A 24,039-nucleotide genomic window follows, 5' to 3' on the forward strand; every position below is an offset into this window, starting at 1 on the left:
CAATTCTGGTATTTTACTGACCTCTGCTGGTCGTTTTATATCAAGACAGTTAAAAAGAAACAGTGGAACAGAAAAAAAGTCCCTAAGCAGAAGCAGACAAGTCCTAGGGCTGATCTTCAGAACCCTCAAAGTACATACACATATAAGTTTATAATAAAGTATATACAAGAGGTCTCGAATGCTCGACCTAAAAAGTAGTGCCTGGAAAAGTAAGCAGTAGAAATACACCAGTAATGAGGATACGTTCCAGGAGATGGACACACTTAAGAAGAGGAAGGCAAGCATATGCAAGCTAACAAATAAGAATCTAGCAAATGAGAGGTACAACCAACTTATGGTAACTAATAGGCATCTTCAAACCTACTGTAATCTGACAATAGGTGTTTTTGGAGACAGACAACTTGTGCTGTCTGGTAGGCGCGACATAAACACATTTCCCACACAGGAAAAGGCCCAGGAACTATTAACTGCTGCTTTGAAAAAGGCCTGCCCATGGAGTTTACTTGAAGCTAAGTTATAGAAACCAGCGTTTCACGTGGATAAATGATAAACGCATAATAATTTTGAACATGCCACAATTATGTTAAAAATATGGGGGCATATTACCAACAACTAGCGATAATTATCGCTATGTTGGCTTAGCGGCAATATTTTTATCGCCGTGCTGCGGCGATTTTTATCGCTTAGGAACCTTGCTATTATCAAGGTTTATCTCCTAAGCGATAAAAATCGGCCGAAATGCATGAATATCGCTGAAAAGTCAGCGATATTCATGCATTACCGAGCTAATGCTCTTAGCCATGTTATCCACCTACCATTGGATAACATGGCTAAGAACTGCTCAGGGGCAGGTGTTAGCTTTTGGAGATATTCGCGCTTAGCGCAAATATCTCCAAAAGTTGGTAATAGGAGATAGCGATGTTAGCGACTGTTTCCAGTCGCTAACATCTTGGCACGCCCACTTTGCATGTCATTGCTGATAAATTTCACTGACATGCAAAGCGGGGCCCAAGATGGTCGCTATCTCCTACTAGCTGTCGCTAACTGGTGTTAGCGACAGTTCGGTAATAGGGAGATAATTTTATCTCCGCTTTCTTGGCTTTTAAAGCCAAAAAAGCGGAGATCAACCCCCTTGATAATATGCCCCATGATTTTTTAAGCAAACAGAGATAGTAATTTCCATCGAAATAAACAATTATTTTTCACAGGAAGCTCGGATTATTAAACAGTCGGTGAGTTTCCATATCTTCTTTTTTCCCACTAGACTACATATTCCTAGTCAACATTTGACTTTGGCTATCCCTGCCTCATTTGTGACTGCTCTGAGACTCTCCTAGTTATTTTAGTGGACAATTTAACTTGCTTTCAAGGGCTGGCATTACATCTTTCTTTGAGACAGCTGCTTTTCCTCCCACGTTTTGCCCTTGCCCGACGCTCCCCTCGCCCAAGCCTGTTTCCGGAACTTGGAAGAGACTCTCAGTTTCTAGAGTGCCATAACACCACTTTCCTAAAACTGTGGTGACCCATCTTTGCCCCCATCGGCCCCAAAAATCATGCTGGACTTGTCCTGGGAAATGTGTCTGTCAATGCCTGCAATTGCTGTTATCTGTGCTCTACTTGTTATGTGTGTGAAAGAGGTGTGCAGCTCTGTTGTCATCCTGTACATCTTTTGAGAGTTCGTGCTCTACAGCTGCTTGGTTTTATGTTGTACCTACTTGGTGTCTGTGAGTTCTGATTGCAGTGCTGCTCTTCTGACTGTACTGTCATGATTTGGAGGGAAACTTGCTGTGCCTGTTGCACGTTTTGTGCTTGATGGCCTTTTGCATTGTAATATACTGTATTCATTCTGTGCCATAGTAAAGTTTGAGAGAACATTTTTAGGTCTCGCCTAGACGAAAGCAAAAAGCGAAGCTTTTTGCTGTCTAGGGCGAGACAACTTATGTAGTCACTTCTGGGGGAATGAGTACAGCAAAGTGTTACGAGCTTCTCCTGGCGGAGATTTTATCTCGTGGGCGCGCACGTCGCCGTGGCTCATATTTCCATGTGCACACAGTCAGCCCCCACACCCCTGCACACAGATTACACAGGCACACGCTGCAGCCCCCCACCACACACACACATACAGACACGCACGCATACACACGCCGCTGCCCCCTACCTTCCCCCCCTGCACAGACACACACCCCCGCCCCATGCATCGTGAGATCTGCCATACCTTCAGGGGAAGGAGCGAGAGTGGCAGCAAAACCGGCAGCTTCCCCCAGACCGGGGGCGCATCCCCGCCAGCCTCCGCTAACATCGCTGAGGGCTGCGGTTGCAGGCCCCCAGCGTAAGAAACAGCCCCCGCACACTGTGAATAGCAAAAGGGGACGAGATTCATGGCGCGCGACACGGCACAGGGAGGCGGGGCGCGCCACGCCTCCGTCGCTGGCTGGAACGTGTGCGCGTGCTCCGCAGCCTCTCGCGAGCACGCCTCCTTCTGGTTGTGGTTTCAATGTTCGATGCAACGGAACGGAACAGGCTTGCCGATAACATCTGCGGTCTGCAAGGTGATCGGCTTGTATTTATTTATTTCCCCCTCCAATTGTTACATTACTTTAAAACACGGCGCACGCTTTAGGCATCCCGCTGACTTTATTTATTTATTTTCCGCTCCACTTTTCTCGTGAAGCCCAACGCTCCATTCCTCTCCCTTCTCAACATACTCTGTTACTGGCCAGACACGTGCAGTAACAGAATATGTTGAGAAGGGAGAGGAATGGAGCGTTGGGCTTCACGAGAAAAGTGGAGCGGGAAATAAATAAATAAAGTCAGCGGGATGCCTAAAGCGTGCGCCGCGCATTTGCAATGCAATAGGTCTCGCATTTATGCGAGTCTGAGCTATTGACATTGCAAAGGACAATGCCTTTTATTTACATTTTGAAAACGAAAAGTAAAATAAAAGGCATTGTCCTTTGCAATGTCAATAGCTCAAACTCGCGTAAATGCGAGACCTATTGCATTGCAAATGCTTGTTACTTTATAGATGCTCTCTTTATTGGGCGGGCTTGGTCTGTTCTAAAGTGATTCATAGCAACTCTCCATCACCTTAAGAAACTGAACGTTTTACAGTATTACTTGCTACTTATTTGAGGTAAAGTAAGTGTAAGAGGCACAAGTGTTTTATATAGGAAACATATGTATCATTATTGCACCATTCTATAGTTAAGCTTCCAGAGTTGTGGCAGATTTTATGGTACTGTGATGGTACTTAGAACAACAAATGTATGTTACTTTAACGGGTTAAAGAAGTTGTCTTTTCTTCTATCTTCTAAAATGTTAATGGTCGTTTTGAGATTTAATAAATAATCACAACCCGAGTGTGCTAAAAGTGCTACTTTCTACAAAACTGTATACTCATCTGGACTTATTTGGTATTAGACGTTGCCTACCAGTAGCAGGCTGATGAGACGCTTATGGTTTCCAGATATCTTCTCTAATGTGGTTTATGGAAGGAAATTAGATGTTCCTCGTTTCCTCAAGATGCTAATGCAGTTGCTTTTAGGTCTCACTAGACAGCGCATGCGACGTCTCAAAGTGACATGTTGTGTTCTGTCTGTGGGCTTATAGGCCGCCCATCTACTACCATTTGTAAACTTAAGCATTGCTTTCATTTTCTTTGATGCCATTCGTCATGGCATGTGGGCGTCATGCCCTCTTCTTGTGTTTGGCACTCCCATAGCGCACAAACCATGTCTCCTTACACTGCTCCTGGTTTACGGAGCAATTTTCTTTTTCTTCTTTTTCAAGCATTCCATAGGAGTATTTGTGTTTTCAGGCCATCTCCCTTGTACACATACCACTAAAATGCTTGCATGTGTACATAAACGAATGCATTTCTTAAAAAGTTGTTAAAACATGAACAGCACATGTTTATTTATTTTTTGCATGATCCGAAGGTATTGGAGCGTCTGCTCTGTCCTCCGTTTTACCACAGGACGAATACAAGCAGATGGTATTGGTTTGCTTCATCCCACCCTCTCCCGTCATTGCTTGCCCATCTCCCTATCCCCACCTGCTTCCCTGCTTGAACCGTCCCCCAATACCTCCCTCGCTGCTGCTTTTATTTATTTTTGAATGATGCAATGGCATTGGAGCACTTGTTTATCTTCCATCTTGCTATAGTGCTAACACTAGCCGATGGTATTAGAGCTCTTGAAATGTTCACAAGCTACATTACATAATGACACATTTATTGTCGTAGGCAGGGGGACGCTTAAGTGATTTGCTCAGTATCAGAAATTGTTCAGCTGACTCTGAGATTTGAACCTGGTCCTCAATTCCCGTCAAGGCAGCGTTACTCCACATCCTCGCTTCTCTTCAAAGCTCCTCAACTGTTTCTCACTATCACTTTCACATTTTGTTTAGCAAGATTCCGTCAACACCGAAGAAGCATTGGCAAAGCCAATATATTGCAGCAATTCCCGAGGTATTGGCCTTGTCAATGTGAATGTCTTTTAGCCATTCCCGAGGTATTGGCCTTGTCAATGTGAATGTCTTTTAGCCATTTTGTCTAGCAGTACATCTTCTGTTCCGCATAGCTGTAAGTCACTCAAAAAAGCACTATGAAACGGCCAGTGCAGGCCACGTCATAGAGCTTTTTCGTATTAGGAGGGGCAGGACAGTAAGCTCAACATAGGAAGGTGGGGGGCAAAGCCACTCTGCGTCGGCTCGACATCCTGTTATTCTGGGCTTTCAGTACCTTTCAGCCATGCAGAACAGCAGACGTGCTGCTAGACAGTATGGCTAAAAGACATTCACATCGTCAAGGTCAATAGCTATTGCCTTTGCTTGTTTTCTCTCTTTCCAAAGTGTGGGGCTGGTGTTTTGCGTTTGTCTTGGAAGGCCATGAGCAATCTAAGAGAGTGTAAAACATTTGTCTTCCGGTCTTCTTGTTTCTATATAAGGTTATTTAGAACACTTTGTGCTTGCTGGGTTCAAGAAAAGCTGATTACCTAGCTATGCCCTTAACTCTTTGTGCCACGTATTGTGTGTGTTGAAGAGGGTGATTGCTCAATTGTATATGCATTTTACTCTGTGTAAAATTATATATTTTTTATCTGTTGTATTCTTACTTCAATTTCAATTTTATTCGCCAGGTCATCATCCAGGGTTTTCGAAGTTACAGAGATCAGACAATTGTAGATCCTTTCAGTCCAAAGCATAACGTCATAGGTAAGCACTTCATTGCATTTCGATAAAATGTCTTTTTACTGTTTTTGAAGTTTTGTTTTTAGCCTCTTGCTGCTTTTACCCTTTTGTTTTCTGGTTGTGTTCTGTCTGTTTGATGTCTTCCAACGTTCTGTAGAAACAGTCTAGTGCCCATGAAACTCATCAAGCTTAAGGGTGAAAAAATAAAAAAGGTTGGGGTATGGAATATAATGAGGACCTAGGAATGGGCTAATTGCTAGTTTGTGGGTACTGTACTGCATGATACTCACAATCTCCAGGAAACACCCCTGCCTTTGACACAAAGATGGGCTTCAAAGCTTCATGTATTGTGCATGCATGACCTAATCCAATTGTTTTAGAAAAAAAGACACCCCTACAAAGTCTATTCCCAAAACAAGCATTTGCAATGCAATAGGTCTCGCATTAGGACATTTTGAGCTATTGGTATTGTAAATGACAAATATTTTATTTGTGTTTGTTTTGAAAATAGCTAAATTAATAGCTTTGTCATTTACAATGCCAATAGTTTTAACTTTTGAAAACGTGACACCTATAGCATTTGTAATGCAATATGTGTTGTATTTATATGACTTAGATGTATTAATATTACAAATAACAATGGCTTTTATTTTTTTGATAATTAATACTTAAATAAAAGTTATTGTAATTTATAATGGCAATAGCTTAAACGTTTGTAAATAACTTTTTGGGAAGATTATGTTCAGTGTATTTTATTGTGATGAAAATCCAAGAACAGCAGTGAAATATTAACATCTTTTTGTGACATTTGTAATAAAGCTTGAAACATTGAGAGAACATATTAGAACCAGTTGTTGTTGAATGGTTGCACAGAGTGATGCTGTGGCGTTCAGTGGTGCTGAGTGATGCTGCGGCGTTCAGTGGTGCTGAGTGATGCTGTGGCCGTCAGTGGTGCTGAGTGATGCTGTGGCCTTCAGTGGTGCTGAGTGATGCTGTGGCCTTCAGTGGTGCTGAGTGATGCTGTGGCCTTCAGTGGTGCTGAGTGATGCTGTGGCCTTCAGTGGTGCTGAGTGATGCTGTGGCCTTCAGTGGTGCTGAGTGATGCTGTGGCATTCAGTGGTGCTGTGGCGTTGAGTGGTGCTGTGGCGTTGAGTGGTGCTGTGGCGTTGAGGGATGCTGTGACGTTGAGGGATGCTGTGACGTTGAGGGATGCTGTGACGTTGAGGGATGCTGTGACGTTGAGGGATGCTGTGACGTTGAGTGGTGTTGTGGCATTGAGTGGCACTGTGGCGTTGAGGGCTGCTGTGGCATTCAGTGGTGCAGAGTGATGCTGTGGCGCTGAGTGATGAGAGAGGTGGCATCATGAAGCCAGATGTAAGGGGCTAGCTATCGATGATCGAGCTATGACACTCCTACGTTGGTTAAAAATGGACCTTGTTAGCAAGTGATGGAAGTCTGGCCTTTACGTTGTGGGCAGTTGTCAGCTTTTCGAACCGGCTGAACCACCGGCTTTATTTAGAGCCCTTCGCAATCCCCCTGTATGCAGTACCTGTTCCTCACGTGCAGGTGGCAGAGAGAGGGGTTTAGAGAGAGGGGTTTAGAGAGAGGGGTTTAGAGAGAGGGGTTTAGAGAGCGGGGTTTAGAGAGCGGGGTTTAGAGAGCGGGGTTTAGAGAGCGGGGTTTAGAGAGTGGGGTTTAGAGAGTGGGGTTTAGAGAGTGGGGTTTAGAGAGTGGGGTTTAGAGAGTGGGGTTTAGATAGCGGGGTTTAGAGAGCGGGGTTAAGAGAGCGGGGTTAAGAGAGCGGGGTTAAGAGAGCGGGGTTAAGAGAGCGGGGTTAAGAGAGCGGGGTTAAGAGAGCGGGGTTAAGAGAGCGGGGTTAAGAGAGCGGGGTTAAGAGAGCGGGGTTAAGAGAGCGGGGTTAAGAGAGCGGGGGGTAGAGAGCGGGGGGTAGAGAGCGGGGGGTAGAGAGCGGGGGGTAGCGAGAGGAGGGTAGCGAGAGGAGGGTAGAGAGAGGAGGGTATAGAGACAGAGAGAGAGGGGTGTAGAGAGAGGGGTGTAGCGAGAGTGGGGTGTAGCGAGAGTGGGGTGTAGCGAGAGTGGGGTGTAGCGAGGAAGGGTGTAGCGAGGAAGGGTGTAGAGAGGAAGGGTGTAGAGAGGAAGGGTGTAGAGAGGAGAGGGGTATAGAGAGGAGAGGGGTATAGAGGAGAGGGGTATAGAGGAGAGGGGTATAGAGGAGAGGGGTATAGAGGAGAGGGGTAGAGTGAGAGAGGGGTTTAGAGAGAGAACCCTGACAGACCCCACGCAGAGAGACAAACCCCACTGACGGTACACCACACAAAGAAACAAGTGTTCCAGAGGGGCAGTGATCCTACTGCACAAGTCCTTCCCTTTAGCAGTTTCGAGGGTCCAAACGGATGATTTGGGCAGGTTTTTACTAACAGAGGGGATGCTAGAAATGATGTTGAGTCCTTATTCTATTAATTTCTGAATAATCCACCGTACTTCTCAAAAAGCCCCTATGAACTCCCAAGCACCAACCATCACAACAAAATTATAGAAAACGCTCACTTGATCATATATGCAAGAGAGCATGTTGGTCAAACGTGTAATGCATACTAGAACAGAGAAAGAGAAAAACCCTTACACAGTTTACTTAAGATAGGTCATCATCACTAAGGAATAGAGGGGCCGCTCAATATCTGTTAGGGAACATCTAGGCCGACAAACAGAAATGCGCCATTTAGTGCTCTTATTTTGACCATGTGCGGGAAACCTTTTCCGTTCACCTTCTGTTAAATGATTGAGATGGTTCTTCATTTAATGTTTAATTCCCGCAATCAGAGGCCACAGGCAAATCCAATTTGTCAGATGTTGCAGAGTCAATATATATTCTTACCCTTCCAAAAAAAGTATTTCAGTACTGCTGATTTCCATAAAGTTTTTGGTTTTAAGGAGTTTTGGAAGAAATTGTACTGGTCTTGTTTTTACGCCTTCTGCGATAATGTATCTTAAACGCAATTCATACTTAAGTAACTTGCTTTTGCACAGTTTCATTTGTAACTTCTTTATCTCTGTGCGTGACTAGATGGAAAGCCAAGTAGAACTTGCTGGAATTTCACTCGTAACTTAAGGATCACTGCATATTTCAACAGCAAGCATTTAATTTAAAGCACCATCATGTCCAGAGCACTGTATGAGCATTCCACTTTGATAATTTTATTTCTTAAATGTTGAGAAGAATAGTACTAAACGTTTAGGAGCCAGAAAGCTACTTCACAATTGCCATGTATACTCAACAAAGAATACAGACACTTGTCCATACGTTGGGCTGTAAATTAATACATTTGGGCGCATTCGAAAAGGCAAGTGTTTTTTTGTTATGCAGGGTTTTAAGTGGAAGGAAAAAACTGCGCGGGGGCTCTCAACGGGGCGTGGCCGCAGTAATTAAGGAACGGCTTAAAAACACGCATGCCAAAATTGTGTGCTTAGCATAGTTTGCCACCTGACTGGCATTTTGCTGTTTCGGTCATTACATCCAACTTTAGGATACAAGCAGCATTACACCTACAACAAGCCAGGACTATTGGCTTTGTCAATGGTTCTTAGTTGTCTAAGATAATTATGCAACAGCTATGGTTTTGTTGTATATAATATTGAAAATGTTTCCATTCTGATATATATATACTTTTTTAAAACTCTTTATTTGCGACTGCATTCTAAAGTACATTATATAATTGGTCTTTTCAACAGGGTACAGTCTTTTATCTTTTCACCCACAACAGATTAAACAGATTTAGATACCTACTTCACGTTACTACTTCTGAAAGTATCGGAGATCACTTAATCATATCCGTTATATAGAAGGTGCGACAATTATTTATGAGGTGATCAGTCCATTGTACTACGACTGGTTACATCCAAGTTGTGTAGCACTGAGCCTAGAAAATCTAAGTCTTAACAATTTACCATCCCTCCTAACTCCCCCCACCCCGTTTCGTACGTCTCCTGGTCCCTCGTCTAAGGGGCAACATGGCCTGGCACGGAAACAATCTCACATGGGATATTGTGCTCGTCCTTTACTGACTAACCTGTGCGTTCCTCTGGGTCTGTTCCTTAACTGATACCCCATAACCTTCCCTCATATGATTCGTATCTACGCGTTGTCTGCCTGTGATGACAGCAGCTCCGTTTCCTCTAGATCAAGCAGCATCCGCTCCCAGTCCTGCGCAATTGGGTATTTTCGTTGTCCTTTCTCTTCCTCCTTACACAATACAGTACTCTCCGCTCTGCCCCACCTCAACAGATCGAACCGCCATACCTCTAGGTCTGGAGGCCTAGCGGACTTCTACCTCATGGTTAAAGCTCTAATTGCCGACAGCAATGATAGATCGAGGAACTTCAACTGAGCTTTATGTTGTTTGGGGCGTTTCAGGTGTCCTATCAAACAATATAACGCCTCTTCTGGCACCTGCAGGGCTGTGACTGTACGCAATATATGACAAACATCACCCCAGTATCCACGCAATCGCGGGCATGCCCATATCATGTGGATGCCGGCCTCGTCTGCCTTGCAACGTGGACAGCAGTGGGGAGAGTCCGGGAACATTCTATGTAGCCTTTGAGGGGTGAGGTACGCCCTATGCAGTACCATAGCCTGTATAAATTTGAACTTAACATTCCTGGACACCTTCCTGGGATGTTCAAGGATAATCTTCCAGGCACCATCTGCTAGAGCCTCCCCTGTGTCCAATGTCCAGGTGTCTCTGGGTGCGTTAAGAGATATGGCTGCGTGCTCCCTGATCCCAGTATAGAGCCATCTCACTAAGTGGCCTTCAGTCCCCATGTAATAGAGTAGGTGTACTAATTCGTGCTATGTAGGTTTAATTCCTTGTGGGGCCCATGTACGTCTTATGTAGTGTGATACTGTGGCGTGTAGAATGTATAACCGTGGGGGAGCCCCAGTAATTTGCTAAAAGGAGTCATGGTCTAACATCGTGTCATCTCCAGAGAGTCCTACCGTGTCCACCCCCACTTCCATCCAGGGCTGCAGTCCACGTTGTGTCAGTCGACCTAACGGTGTTGGGATACCCAACAGGGGGACGTTGTCTGCGTAAGGTTTGGTCTCAGACGTGTACGCTAGTGCTTTCCGCCAGCACATCAGGGCCGTGTATAGTAGAGGATGGCAATCCCGAGAGATCTTGGTCTTAGGCAATAGTAGGGAATGTAGTTCACCGCGTGCCAGTCGGTCTGTTGTGAAGTCGATCTCATGGAGATTTCTACCCGCCACCCATCGTGCTAGCCACTGGAGCTGACTGGCATAATAGTAACCGCGCAGGTCCGGCACTCCAAGGCCTCCCCGTCTAGCGCTTAGTTGTAATTTTCGGAGACTGATTCTCCTCCGTCCAGAGCCCCAAATGAGAGTAATCAGTATCATGTTTAGTGTATTAAAGATTTGTTGTGGGAGGAGAACCGGCAGGTTTACAAAGTAGTATAACATACGAGGGAGCATGACCATCTTAGAGACGGCAATTCTACCCATGACGGACAGGGGCAAGGACGTCCAAAATCCTCCGTTCTGAGATGATGAGACTGTGAAAGAACTAAAACGAGTCTGTTTGAAGTTGCATCAAAGGCTTTGGACAGTGGTACGGCTGCAGAGTTGAGACTTGTTTTTGTACTCTGAGGGCAAAAATGGAGAGCCCGATAAGGGTCCGTCTCTGCACCTGTTTTTAGGAACTGCCATGGCTGAGTACCGGCAATACCTGGTCCACTTAAAGCCCTGGTCTTGTGGCCAGTGCAAAAGTTATTTACTTTCGCTCTCCTAGTTCTCTAGGACAGTAAACCACAAACGAGCTGATCCAACTGCAGCTTCCATGCGCCGCTTGCACTCGTGTAATGAAAGTACGTTTAGTGCAGCTAAAGGCAGTGCTCATTAGGCCATTCGAAAAAAACACCCATTTCAAACAATTAGCACAGCCAAATACTCCTGATCACAGAAATAAGAGCTTTCGTTATGATATGAATGCGTGCTATAAACAATAGTTGTTAATTAACGGGGACCAATGTGCCTAGATTTATTTACGCCAACACGGATAGTAGGAGTTTGGGAATTAGTGGGAAGAAGTCAGACGACAGCGGGAGGATAGGGACTGGAAGGGAAACGGCTCTCTGTCACAATTCCAGGGTGTTTCTCAATGTCAGTGTATCCTTATCTAGGGTGACCAGATTCTCAAAACAACAGGGGAGAAAACAGCCCCATAATGTTAATGTTAATGTCGTATACTTGTAAAGCGCACAGCTGCCCCAGCAAAGGGGCGTCCCGGCGGTGTATACCGCTGGGGAACCCGTCCTGGCTTTCCCTGTGGGATGGTCCCTACTGGGAATCCCCAAGGTGGAGCCAGGCATCCCCGGCGTTGATGGGGCCGTTGTGGAGATTAGGCAAGCTAATGCCCAGAGTTGCCGAGTGGGAACCCAGGTTAGAGTAGGCACTGAGGCGAGAATTGTCGAGTCCGCTGACCCTGGTCCACGACCCTGCCGCGTCGGGAATTGAACCTTGGTCCCGGGCCGACTTCTGCTCCCAGGTCTGCCGCCTCTAACCAGTGAGCCACACCACTCCACTGGCAGGAGCAGGAAGGAGGAGGAGGCAGCCCGAGAGGGGGCGAAGAGCAGCTGTTAGGAATAACAAGAAAGAAGCTCGGCTCAGGATAAAAAGAAATCGCTAACGGTAAATAAGCAAAACAAAAAATGGAGCAGAGCATCCAGGGCAACGTAAGAGGACCTGCACTAGGTACAGTTGAGGAGCAGAAAGGTGAAAGTAAAAATCACAATATTTTTACTGGAGCACAGTAAGGAAGGACAGGGTATCTGTAATGGTGCCGCAGACAAGAGAGGCGGAGAAGCTCATCCCAGCGTGCGGCAAAGTGTTGTGAAAGCGGCCCGGGGCTGAGCGGGTGCCTGTGCCTCTTGCTGCCTCACTCCAAGCACAGAAAGGGAGGGAGTGGGTGAGGGAAATGCTGCGTTTGTTCTCAGAGGGTGTTGTGGGGAGGGCTCCAAACGTGAAGCTGGAGGGGGATACCCAAAAATACAAGTGAAGTACATGGAATTAAGTGATCTAAAATAAAGATTGTGCAGTGCACTCCGATGTGCATGCAGCACTATGAATGATATCCCCACCTTGCTCGTTAGGGTGCTTGGGTTGTGGAAGTACAATTCAAACCACGCAGTTTCACTGCAAGTTACGAGAACGTAAGTTTTGTCAGCATCCAATGCCAACAAGTATGAATTACATGAAGCGGGCGCAGTAGGTAGCGGCCGCCCTTTTGCAGGAACACCAGCTGCAATTAAAAACAAGCATATGCGCCACGCGGCTGTAAAAGTGACGCCGCGCGGCAATAAAAAAAACAAGCTCTTGGCATTGCTGTGGGGGGGACGGGGCGGGAGCGCATTGGCGGGGGAGCAGCAGCCTTTGATGTGCGAGCGAGTGGGAGGGAACACCATATGGGGTGTGATTGAGAAGTGAGGCCAAGTGCGCGCTGGGGAAGCGTCACGCTTGAGTACCTCACATGCATTGGGGACAATCCTCACTGGTTTCAAGAGTTTGTTTTGCCTACTATACTCTCGCAGAACAACGCATGCGCGTTGGTTCAGCGAGACCTAAACAGCTGATGGAAACCGATATCCCCACAACATCCTCCTTGTGGCCATCCAGTACCACCAGAAATTAATGGGCAGCAATCTTGAGACTGAACCAAGAGCTTAACGACCGATACCCAAGCATCTCCTTGATAATATGAGAGCATGGATGCTGTATAGCATAATGCATGCTCCGTACTGGCCAAGTAGGAATAATTGTAAGTTCAGGACCCGAGTGGGCTAGCAGTTTTTTTATTGCTTTGTTGATTCTTATATGGAGGTCCTTAAGTTGCTCCTTCCTGCATAGCATTACATAGTTTGGGAAGTTGTGACTTCTCTGTTGTCTGCCGGTATTTTGGGTGTGCAAATTTAGGCAGCCCGTTGCCATTGCTGTTGCTTGTGTGTAAAATTACTAGTGCGTTTGCAGCTCACACACAGGTTGACACCGCAGAGGAGTGTTTACTCATGAACCACTGCCCAGACTCAGGGGTGTAACACAGGCCCCCGCAGCCCCTTCACTGCGCGGGGCCCCCAAGCTCCAGGTGGCCCCCTAAGCACAGCACTTCGGCAGGAGAGCTCCTGATTGATTCCGGAGGGGGGGCCCTCCACGTACCTCGAAGAGGGCACCCCCAGGTTTTGTTACGCCACTGCTCAGACTGCCTCTATGACTAAAAGCTTCCACTCCTTCCAGTGGTCGTGTAAGTGGCCTAGTGCTATGCGGGGTAGCATTGAAGGCACAAAGGAGCAAGAAATTGAATCAAAGCTGTTGATTGGCCCGTGAGATTCTACCCTGCTTTTCCTTTCAGGGCACAATCGGAGTTTGTGCCTACTATGAACCCATGCACACAACTTGATGCTTAACCAATGTATACATTTTACCCAAAGTTGCTCTATATTTTGTTGTATGGGTCAGCTTCATTTTATATGCATGCCCATACTTCCATGGTAAAGTATGCATGTCCCTACAGACTGACACAGAAGTAATTTTTGGGGGGGAGACCCAAGAGGGTGGATCCCTCTTAACTCAATAAAGAAACAAAAATTGTACTTTCACGAAAGGGCTTTGGAGGGGTGGTGGCCAGTGGGGGAACTTAAAAAAGAAAAGTACAAACAGTCTGGCTGAGGAGAGAAGAGAGCAGCACAGTGCGCTTGGGGTGGAGGGTAGCTATAACAGTAGAAGCAGCACACAAGGCGCTGAGCAAGTGGGGGGAGGAGGAAGTGCGCAGTGGTTGCGTATTTGGGGGTGATGGAGGAGCAGCCAACCAGAGAGAGAGAAAGAAAACACACTGATGGAGTGATTAAAGTATTTCCCAGAATGTGAGCAGTAGAAGGATACAAGTCAGCTAATCAAAATGTAGTAAAGGGGCTATGCTCCAGGATAGGGACAAAGGCAAGGAGAGGAAGACAAGCTATCGGATAAGAAGTAAGGAAATGAGTGACCATAAAGCCAACCAATAATGAGCAATGGACCGACACTAGTCCACAGTAGGTAAAAGGGAAGGCCGCTTTTTGTATGGTCAACGCCTGTTTTTTCGATTGATGCTGCTTGATTTTCGACTGAGAGTGCACTGAGACATGCTAACAAGACCTCTGTGCCAGTGCCCTGACCCAGAAGTGTATGTTGTATTGACTGTACCCAATTGGAAATATTAACTTACTTGTAAGTCCCTAGTAAATGGTACCCTGGTACCTGAGGCATGTAAGTTAGAAGGGTATTCCAGGGCTTGCAGTACTGGATGTGCCCCCCTGGCGGTCCACCAAGTAGAACAAACCCCCCCCTAGTCCTCCACTGCAGACTGGTGGACTAATCGTGCACTGCTAGCCTGACTTTGCCATTGAAAGCAATGGCAAGGCCACCACATCCCCTAGACATGTTGGTAAGTCACCCCTCTGGCAGGCCTACTGAGCCCTAAAATCAGGGTGCAACACATGACACAGGCAAGACATGTACTTTGCATGTTCCGCCAGTAAAACACACAAAACTGCAATTTTTCCTGCGGAAAGACTTGGTTGCCAAATTGGCAAATACAGAGTTTCACGCTGACCCCTCAGCTGTGCTAATTCCTGAACAGTGCAACCAAAGTATGCACTCCAGGGTATCAAACAACTCTTTACATTAAGCCAGACTCGTATCTCAAGTCAAAATTAATGTAACTTGTTGCAGTGTTCATGTTTAGAATAGCTGCCCCTTTGTTGCCTTTAACACACCTGTGCCTTCCTGGGCACACATGGATCCTGCTTCACAAGATGCCTTTCTGCCCTCCTGCAGAAATGTGCCAATAACTCTCAGGAAGGAAAACAATGAGGGATTGCAGGGCAGGGAGGTGTTACCTCTCTCCTGCAGGAAGCCACTTGGGTGTTGGCTTCAAAAGGCAGGCAACAAAGGTGAAGCTGCATTTGCAGGACAGATGTGTAAAACCAGGGGAGGGCTGCCCATTGTTGAGGTAGACAGGCTGGTACAGGAAGCAGACAGAGTTGCCAAACCGGTTTCCTCAGTGGCTTGTAGCCCTGAGGGACACTCACCCTGGGGGTGGGCTAGGGAGAACTGAACACAGAGACAGGAGTCTTTTTTTTGCCATCTTGAGAGTGGACAGAATGGTACATCCTTGGATAGCCAGATTCCACAATCCACAGGAATTGGTTACCACATGGGTGGCTATCTTGTAGCCTTTAAGCTACCAACTGCATCCTGCCCTAAGAACACTTTCCGAGCATAAAGGGGGCACCCTCTCGGTACCCAGACCTCTGATCTCGACCAACTTTAAAGAAAGACCAAAGATGGACTGCCCTGCTCCACCGAGCGACCATCAAAGAGCGGCTGCACCTGACAAGTACTGCACCTTCTAGCTAGTAACAAGAGGGACTGTGCCTTGTGTGTCCTGCTCAAGGGGAAGCTGTCTCCAGAGCCCAAGAGTCAAGTCAAGAGAACACCGAGGGCCAGCTGACTGGCCTCCTGTTCTCTGCACAGACACACACCAGCTGAAGAAACCTGCTGGGGCAAGTTGGTAACCCAAAGTCTTCAAGCCGCTACCTTCACCTCTTTGCAGCACACAGGACCAATGCCTGATGCACAGGGTTGCACCCAAGTTTGCTGAGCTTGGGAGTGTTGTCAGAGAGTTGCTTGGACCCTCAAAAGGTGAGTTATCGATCCAGGAAATATTGGCCTGTGAACATGACAACAGGTGACTGGTAGTCCAGTGGCGACTGGGATCGGCCAGCCCGGAAAATACTTTGTGGGACGTCGACCCTACAACCAGGACCCCCTCACCATCTTCGTGGACCGAGCAATCCCTTTGGGAAAACTCCTGTCAATTGCATCACATCCATAGAATCCTTGGAGCATCTTCAGCATCCTTCATCCCTTGCATCAGGACCACTCAATAAGAAACCAGTGCAAGGCAAATAAAGTGCCTGGATCTGCTGTAGGATTGCTACTTCTGTGAAGGTAACTGTTCTTGAGGACCTTGTTGGTCCCCCTGACTAGCTCCCTGTTGTAGTCCGTAGGTGTTCGCCCATAGTACTCCTATATGACCACATTGACACTTAGAAATTTTTCAAAGGAAAATTTTAAGTTTCCAATCCATTGACTTTGCCAAGGCTTGTTCCTGTTTGAGTGAAATTGCTTTGATTTAATATTGCTTGGCAAATCTGTATCCCCGGAACCCTACAGTGAATCCTTTTCGTTCTAGTGTTGCCAGATTTCGAGAGTCAATTTCTTCAATTGTTTTGCTGCAGTTTGCATGCTTAACACTTGTTCCTTTGTGTACGCCTTGCTGCTCACTGCCACAGCTACCCAGGATTGAGCTGAACGGTTTTACAGATGAAACCTACTGGACCTAACGGGGTTGGTAAGTGTTGTGAAGGGTGAAGTTTCACCACTACACCATATAGTACAACCCATTTCCTCACAGTAGGTTATTGGGATGGTCAACAAGAGGCCTTTTATTGCCTACAGACAGCAAAAAGCTGCCAGTAGGTGAGGCTTCTGTATTCAAAATATAATTATATAAAAGTCTTGTCATTGTAATCCGTCTGACAGTAATTGCTGCGTCATTTTTCTCAATTTTTTTTATTAAGTTTCAGTGGACAAAGGAATAGACCAATGATGTGGAAGTTAAGTAGTTTGAAAAATCTTATGCATCGTGCACATTTACACACAACCACGTTGAAAAGAAGATAAAATACATGTACAGGCAATCAAGTCAAGGTGGTTGATATTGACATAATGAAACCATTTTTCCTGAGAAGTCAAAATGTTGATTTTTGATATTTGATTTTGTTGTTCCACTTTTATTTTAATAAGTTGTCTACATTCTAACATTAGTCTTCTCAAGATACCTCTACTACACAACCTTAGCATGGCGGGCTGGTGATTGCTTTAAAAATCGGTATTTGAGGCCTGTTAAGCCCAGTTTTAAATTTACAGAAATAATGCAAAATATGCTAAAAATTCAAGTGGACCTGCCCACATAGGATCTGCCCCATATTTATATGAGGGGCTTTCAGTGGTAGTGTTTAAATTCTATTGTGGGGCTGAGAATAGAGTTTGTCTTGGAGAGTGGAGATTAGTGCATGCAAATTCTGCTATCGCTAGATTGGTATAAGAAACTTTAGATTTACCGTTTCATCACTTATTCAAGATTTCTGAAACAAGCACTTGCAAAAGAAAAGGCTGAGCCAACAATAATTTAAAAGCGTTCGCTAGGAAGGTGCTAGATTTTCTTTGCCGTCGGGATCTCTCACATGTTTGGGATTATTGAAATGAGTGCATGGGAAGAAGATGCTGTAGTTTTGCAATGTGAGAGCAGTTAGCATACTTATGGTCCAGGCAGCCTTGAAATTGACCCTGTGCTGCTGATATTCCGCTTAGGTCAGACAGTGGAGAGAAGTTCGAACAATGAGTGCATGTACCAACAGAAGAACCTTTGCGGTTTGCAAGTTCACAAAATAGATACTTTTCTTAAAATTTGCTAAGTAGTGGGGATTCAGTTATACGCTTTCGTGTCTGGTTCAGATAGATGTAGTGATGTATTTGTGTGTTTGAAACAACTTTTTCTCAAATCAAAACTTATTTATTTTGAGAATGTAAAGCAAACTATAGATACAACAGCATAAGGTACTCAAAATAATATCAGCAGACCCTCCCAATCAAAAGCAATCATTTAGTTATCGGACAAATTAATTATAAATAGTGTTTATATTAACATGGTGAATATATGCTCAATCCGTATTCTAGATTAAACATACAGAAACATTCAGATAGGATATATAGAACCTATCTGTTTTATTCTGTATCTTTAATCCAGAATAAGGATTGAGCATATATGTGTTATATAGGCACTATTTATTTATTGGTTGCTGCAAGGGGAGTATTTGCAACAAAGGTCTTGGAGCCTGGGTATTGCTTACCGTTCGTTGCCTTCATTGTCACTCTTCTTGGCTGCCTCCTGATTGACCAGCATGTGCCAGATGTCACTTGCTTTGCTTTATGTGGAGCATGCACAGATTGCTCTCTCTTGAATAGTGTTGCTACTTGTGCTGTGATTAAGGTACTTTTTTGTTCCCTTCCCAATCCATGTGCTCTACTTATTGAGAAGCAATCCCTTGGTGCACCGTTGTGATTGTTAACAAGGCAACTTCTAAATAGGCATTAGATGTACCTTGTCATCAAAGTTACCTGTATCGCGTATTTTAATATTAGTTATTTCTCCTTTCACAGCTACTGCGTGTAAGCACCGCACTTGGTGCAAAGTGCCCATTTAGTCAAACTGCGCAGTGTTCTTATCACATTGTGCCATGTTATACAAATAGATTTTTTTTAGCAGCATGGTCCCCAGTGCTGGCACATACTGTTAGTGTTAGCGCTCTAGTTCAATCTCAGAGGCACCTTGGTAGAGGCTGTCGGCTATTGGGGTGTGCCTGCAGTAGCTACAAAGGAGTGAAGTGTAGCTACAAAGGAATGAACTGGGAGTGCCGCTAGAAGCGACAGCAAACTACGGTATGAGCACCACTAACGGAGATGACGGACTGCTGCTTTACTTTACCATATCTATTGTGTAGGCTCTTAGCTATTTCCGGTTTTTGTCCTGAAAGTTGCAGAACCAACACGCATTGGCCAAGCCAATAGGTCTCGCCTATGGCTGTACAGCATGATTAAGTGTAAAGTTGGAAAAAAGTCCTAAGTCATAGCTCTTTTTTTCTAACTTTACTTTAAGCCATGCTGCACAGTCATGCAAAGCCAATAGCCCTCGCATGGGTGAGACCTACTGAGTTTGCCAATGCTTGTTAATTTGTCTTTACCTAAAACATTGCGGATATATACATTCAATCTTTTCACTGACAACACCATGGTTGGGTAAAAATGTAATAGTTATCTCAAGTAACTATAAGTTGTGCTCTAAAATAACTATCAGTTTATGAATTGTACCTCCGCCATGCACAGTGTTGTCATTAGTTGTGTCATTTCAGGTTTTGCAGTGAGTTTATCAAGGTTGTCATAGAACAAGTCATGAGTGATGTAATATGTGAGGTAATTAGCAGTCCATGGCGAGGGCTCGAGTTATAATTACTTTAAGGCACACGTTTAATCAATCAATCATAAATTCTTTATTCGGCTGATAAAGGCCATAAAAACACATGAGTTAAAACAATTATATCAAGGATACATATAAATACAAAAAGCTTAAACAAAACCACGAAGTACATAAGCAGGTCCAGTTGACATGAGTAACAAGCATTTGCAATGCACTAGGTCTCGCATTTACGAGAGTTTGAGCTATTGGCATCAATGCCTTTTATATATGTGTTTTAATTTTTTTTTTTAAACAGATGAATAAAAGGCATTGTTATTTACAAAGCAAATAGCTTGAGCTCTCTCAAATGCGAGACCTATTGCATTGCAAATTCGTTAAGGAGAGAGCTGTCCTGCTGGGAAGAGCAGGCAGGACAAAGATCTTTGAAAAATAGTGCTCAGAGGCTGTAATTAAAGCCTACCATGCAACAACACAAGTAACAGGGGGTGTCGCCATTGGAGGTTACAAAATGAAAAAAGGTGGTACTAAGGAGGGACTACTAAGCCTATTGACTGATGAAAAACCACAGTTTACAATGGACAATGACACAATCCAATGAAAAAACTGTGCATAGAGTGGGCGGAGCATCATGTCCATATCTTAATACAGCATGCTTTGCAGAGCAGCACATGCGCTGCCCAGGCTCGGCCTAAAAACATCTGAGACTATATATACACAAGAGGGCAGGAATAAACCTCTGTTAAAAACAGGGTATACCAAGCACGGGATCAGGAGTATAACATTTGGTGAATAAAGTGCAGGTGCGCCAGTGCATTAACAGGATCAAGAAACAACAATTTCAATCTGTAAAATTTACCTTCGTAAAATAAACACTGATAATGCCCATGGAGCTCAACTCAAGTTCAGGCTTGCTGGTCAATGAGCAACTTCTTCCTGCGTCTTAGGGCTCCTGAAAAGAAACTTGGGGTCCAAAGCAAACCATGATGAGGAAAGCATTTGGAGATACATTAGTGCAGGCCTTACTTGGACAAATTGGCCTGTTCTTAGCAGCGGCAGGATGAATTGTTTCCGCAAGGTGCCATAGAATTCGCAGAAGAATCTAAAGTGCAAAGTGTCCTGCTCAGAAAAATTGTCACATGGACGTGGCTTTAAGGCACCTGGCTTCGAGAAGCCTTTGGGAAGGGCTAATAACCAGTGTATACAGTTAAATCTGAATCTGGTTAACAGGAAGCGATGGTGAACGTTGTTAACAAGTGAAAAATAGGACTGCGCCTGCGAGCTTGAGCTCAGTGTTATATATTTTCCCACCAAGGGCGTAGTAAGTTCCATGCCCTCCCTCTCCCCTAACTGCCTAGCCAGAAGCAGATGTTTAATTTCCCGCATAGCACTAGGGCTTAATACCCTTGGGTTCATATGCAAGTCAGGACAGGCTAGCCTCCTCACCTGCTTCATGACATACCTTAACCAGGAAATACGCTAGGCCCCCTCAAGTGCAGTACTGTTGGCTATTACAAGTTGATTCAGGGTGGGGGTTGGACTTGACCAGATTCTCATCCAGCGCATGAACGGTCCGGCTGCGATTAGATCTGAGATGTAACCCAGACCAAGCTCCTCACAAATCATGAAGGCAGGGGGGCAGCAAGGACTCTACGCAAGAATTTATTTTCCACCGCTTGCAAGTCTCTTACATCCTGGTATTCTCACACATCGCATCCATAAATGGCCATGGGGATACATTTATCTCTATACACCTTTATCAAGGCGGGTACAGGCTTAGCCCCTAATCTCTTTGCGAAGCCCATTGTTGCCCCCACTGCCTTTGCCAGGCCATTCTTTTTATGAGCTCTTTGTGCGACCCACGACCCTCTGTCGTCAAACAACACATCCAGATAGGGGAAGTTTGAAACTTTAGTTAGAAATGACTAATGGCCTTCTGAGTACTGATATTCATGGAGTGGGATTTGGAGAAATTGGTTGCAAGGTCTAGGGAGTCCATAAAATCTATAAAAGCATTTAAAAGATTTTGGAAAACTATGGCAACAACAACACCGCGTCATCTGCGTAGAGTAATGCAGGAATACGTTTTGAGCATGCCCTAGGTATGTCTTTACTGATCTAACCAGGAGGTTAAACGCTCTGGGATCACCTTTACCAAGATTTTTGCGACCGAGTCTTAAAGGAAGTTGGTTGATAACACACTGGGTTGTCCCGCAACCCTTTTTAGGTCTCGGCTAGTAACGGGCTGAAAGCGCGTTCTCGCCAGAGAACTATAGTCGGCGTCTCAGCAGTCTGAGAACGCCGAAGTGAGACCAGACCTGGCCGCGCGCAGCGTTTCCCCATAGGATAACGTTGTGCGCGCGGCCAGGTCTTGTCTCCACCGCATGCCAATGCAGACCGGATCGCGCGCCTCTCTGGAATGCAGGGGGAGTCTGCAGAGAGGCGCGCGGCGCTGATAAACAGGCTGGCTGCAGACACCGTGGTGCGGCACCGATAAACAGGCAGGCATTGCTTCCTCCCGGCCGCTGTCCGTGTCCCGCCCGCTGTCCGTGTCCCGCCCGCTGTCCGTGTCTTGTTTAATACTTCCGCCGTGCTTTACCGTTAACTTGTTTATTCATCCTATGTTTACTGCTGGGGTGGAGATATGAGTGCTTCACGATTATATCACTGCAAGTACCAAGTCTCCTGTGTTTTCTTGGATAGCGGTGAAACAGCCCAGGCTTTGTTACCCGACTGACCGCCGGTCGAGGGAAAATGCTTCACGTTACGTGAGCTGTTCTCCAGTCACTCTTTCTGGAAATGTTGCAGTGCGCTGAGAGTGTGACGTGACGCAAGGCCTGCCTTCGTCCTTGCTGCGTCATGGCTTAAGAAAGTGAGTGAAAGGTTTCATTCTACTCTCACTACAGCTGTGCGACTTGAAATGAGCTAAAAGTTTGGACAAAACGCTGAGTGTCTCAATAAAACCACCCGGGGGCTATTTACAGGAGGCACTTGAAGGATTTGCTATAGCATTACTCGGGGGCATCTGAACTCCGCGTTTAGCTACTGCAACCGGGACTGATAAAATACTGAATTGTTCTGTAAATGAGACATCGGTGTTTGCACAGAACCGCCGATCTTAAAGTTTCACGAGAGAATCACTCATTAGAATTGCCTCTTGGCTTCAGGATTATATAGTTATTTCAATTTCGGTTTCGTCTGTGTGTTCTCTCACTTATTACAACATGGTACGGCGTTGTGAAGCTTGTTTGTTCGGGGATTCTATGCGCGTTCAGTTTTTCATCGGAGGTACGTGCCGGGTTCTTATGAAGTACATGGGAGCAGTTTAACAGGATGTGAGCACTCGGATAACTCTATTGTGCGGACCAGGCATGTGAGTGAGCACGAGCTTCTTGCCAGCGCGCCGGAGATGCACCATAACCCTGCGTGTAAAGAAGCATCGCTGTGTCAGGTACCGAGAACTCCGACTGCTCTGCCGTGGGCTTCTATCCTGACCCGCCGCATCCTTATCATTGTACAGGGGCGCCATAGCTCTGGCATTGGGCCTCAATTCTGATTCCAGGGATGCCACGCCCTCTGCTCTTTCACTACCGGGTGCGCACACCACAGCTCTGTCGGTGCACCTCAATCCCGACCTGCCACATCGTCTGCTATTTCAGTTCCGGAGCGAGCTTAGCTCCGGCAGTGTACCTCAATCCCGACCTGCCGCATCCACTGCTATTTCAGTAGCGGAGCGAGCATAGCTCCGGCAGTGTACCTCAATTCTCACATGCCATGCACACTGCTCTTTCAGTACAGGGGTGCACAGCGCCATATTCTCCTGTTTTTAGGTCCGGGGCGTGCACAACTCGGTCAGTGTACCTCAGTCCTGAACTGTTGACCCTCTGCTATTTTTGTACTGAGGCGCATCCTACCCACCTCAATCCAGACCGACCGCACCCTGGGCTCCTGCAGTCCCGGAACGCCGCAGCTCTGCCAATGTGTCTCAATGCGGAGCTGCCGCCCTGCCCCCTGCTGTGCAATACAGGGCGCACTCACTTCAGCCAACGTATCTCAGTCGGGACTAGCACAGCATCTGTTACAGCACCACCACACTGTGCCAAAGTACCTCGACCCAGACTTTGCGCAGCCTCTGCTGTTACACGACTGAGGCACACTCCGCTCTTCCGATGCGCACCAATCCTGACCCGCCGCAGCGTCAGGTATTACAGTACTGGGACATACTTAGTTCTGGCAGTGCCACTCTGTACAGACCCGTCGGACCCTCGGCTCTCACAAGCACACACTATCTCTTCCCTGTGGCTCCCCATCTTTTTCAGGGTGACACCCACACACTGCAGAGTGTGAGTGCAGAGTGAGTGAGTGTGAGTGCAGAGTGAGTGTAGAGTGCAGAGTGAGTGTAGAGTGCAGAGTGAGTGTAGAGTGCAGAGTGAGTGCAGAGTGCAGAGTGAGTGCAGGCAGGGCCGGACTGGCTACCGGGCAGTTGTGTGTGCTGCCGAGCAGGGGGATGCTTTCGTTGATAGGGACCTGTGTGTGCAAAACGAAATTAGTTTTGCTTTTTTTTTTCCAAAGCGCACGCAGGTCCCTATCAACGAAATACGCCCATACCACGGAGAAATCATCCCCCTGCTCGGCAGCACACACAACTGCCCGGTAGCCAGTCCGGCCCTGAGTGCAGGTGCAGAGT

General features: G+C 46.1%; 1 protein-coding gene across 1 annotated transcript in view; it reads left to right on the forward strand.

Annotated features, from left to right (window-relative positions):
* Positions 1–24,039, forward strand: part of SMC3 (structural maintenance of chromosomes 3) — an 845,399-nt gene that overhangs the window by 11,224 nt on the left and 810,136 nt on the right. Inside the window, exon 2 of the mRNA XM_078643761.1 lies at positions 5,139–5,214. Coding sequence (XP_078499887.1) covers positions 5,139–5,214 — 76 coding nt within the window. The remainder of the gene's footprint in view (positions 1–5,138; positions 5,215–24,039) is intronic.

Source organism: Lissotriton helveticus, chromosome 5_1 (assembly GCF_964261635.1).
Source record: "Lissotriton helveticus chromosome 5_1, aLisHel1.1, whole genome shotgun sequence".
NCBI classification, from domain to species: domain Eukaryota; kingdom Metazoa; phylum Chordata; class Amphibia; order Caudata; family Salamandridae; genus Lissotriton; species Lissotriton helveticus.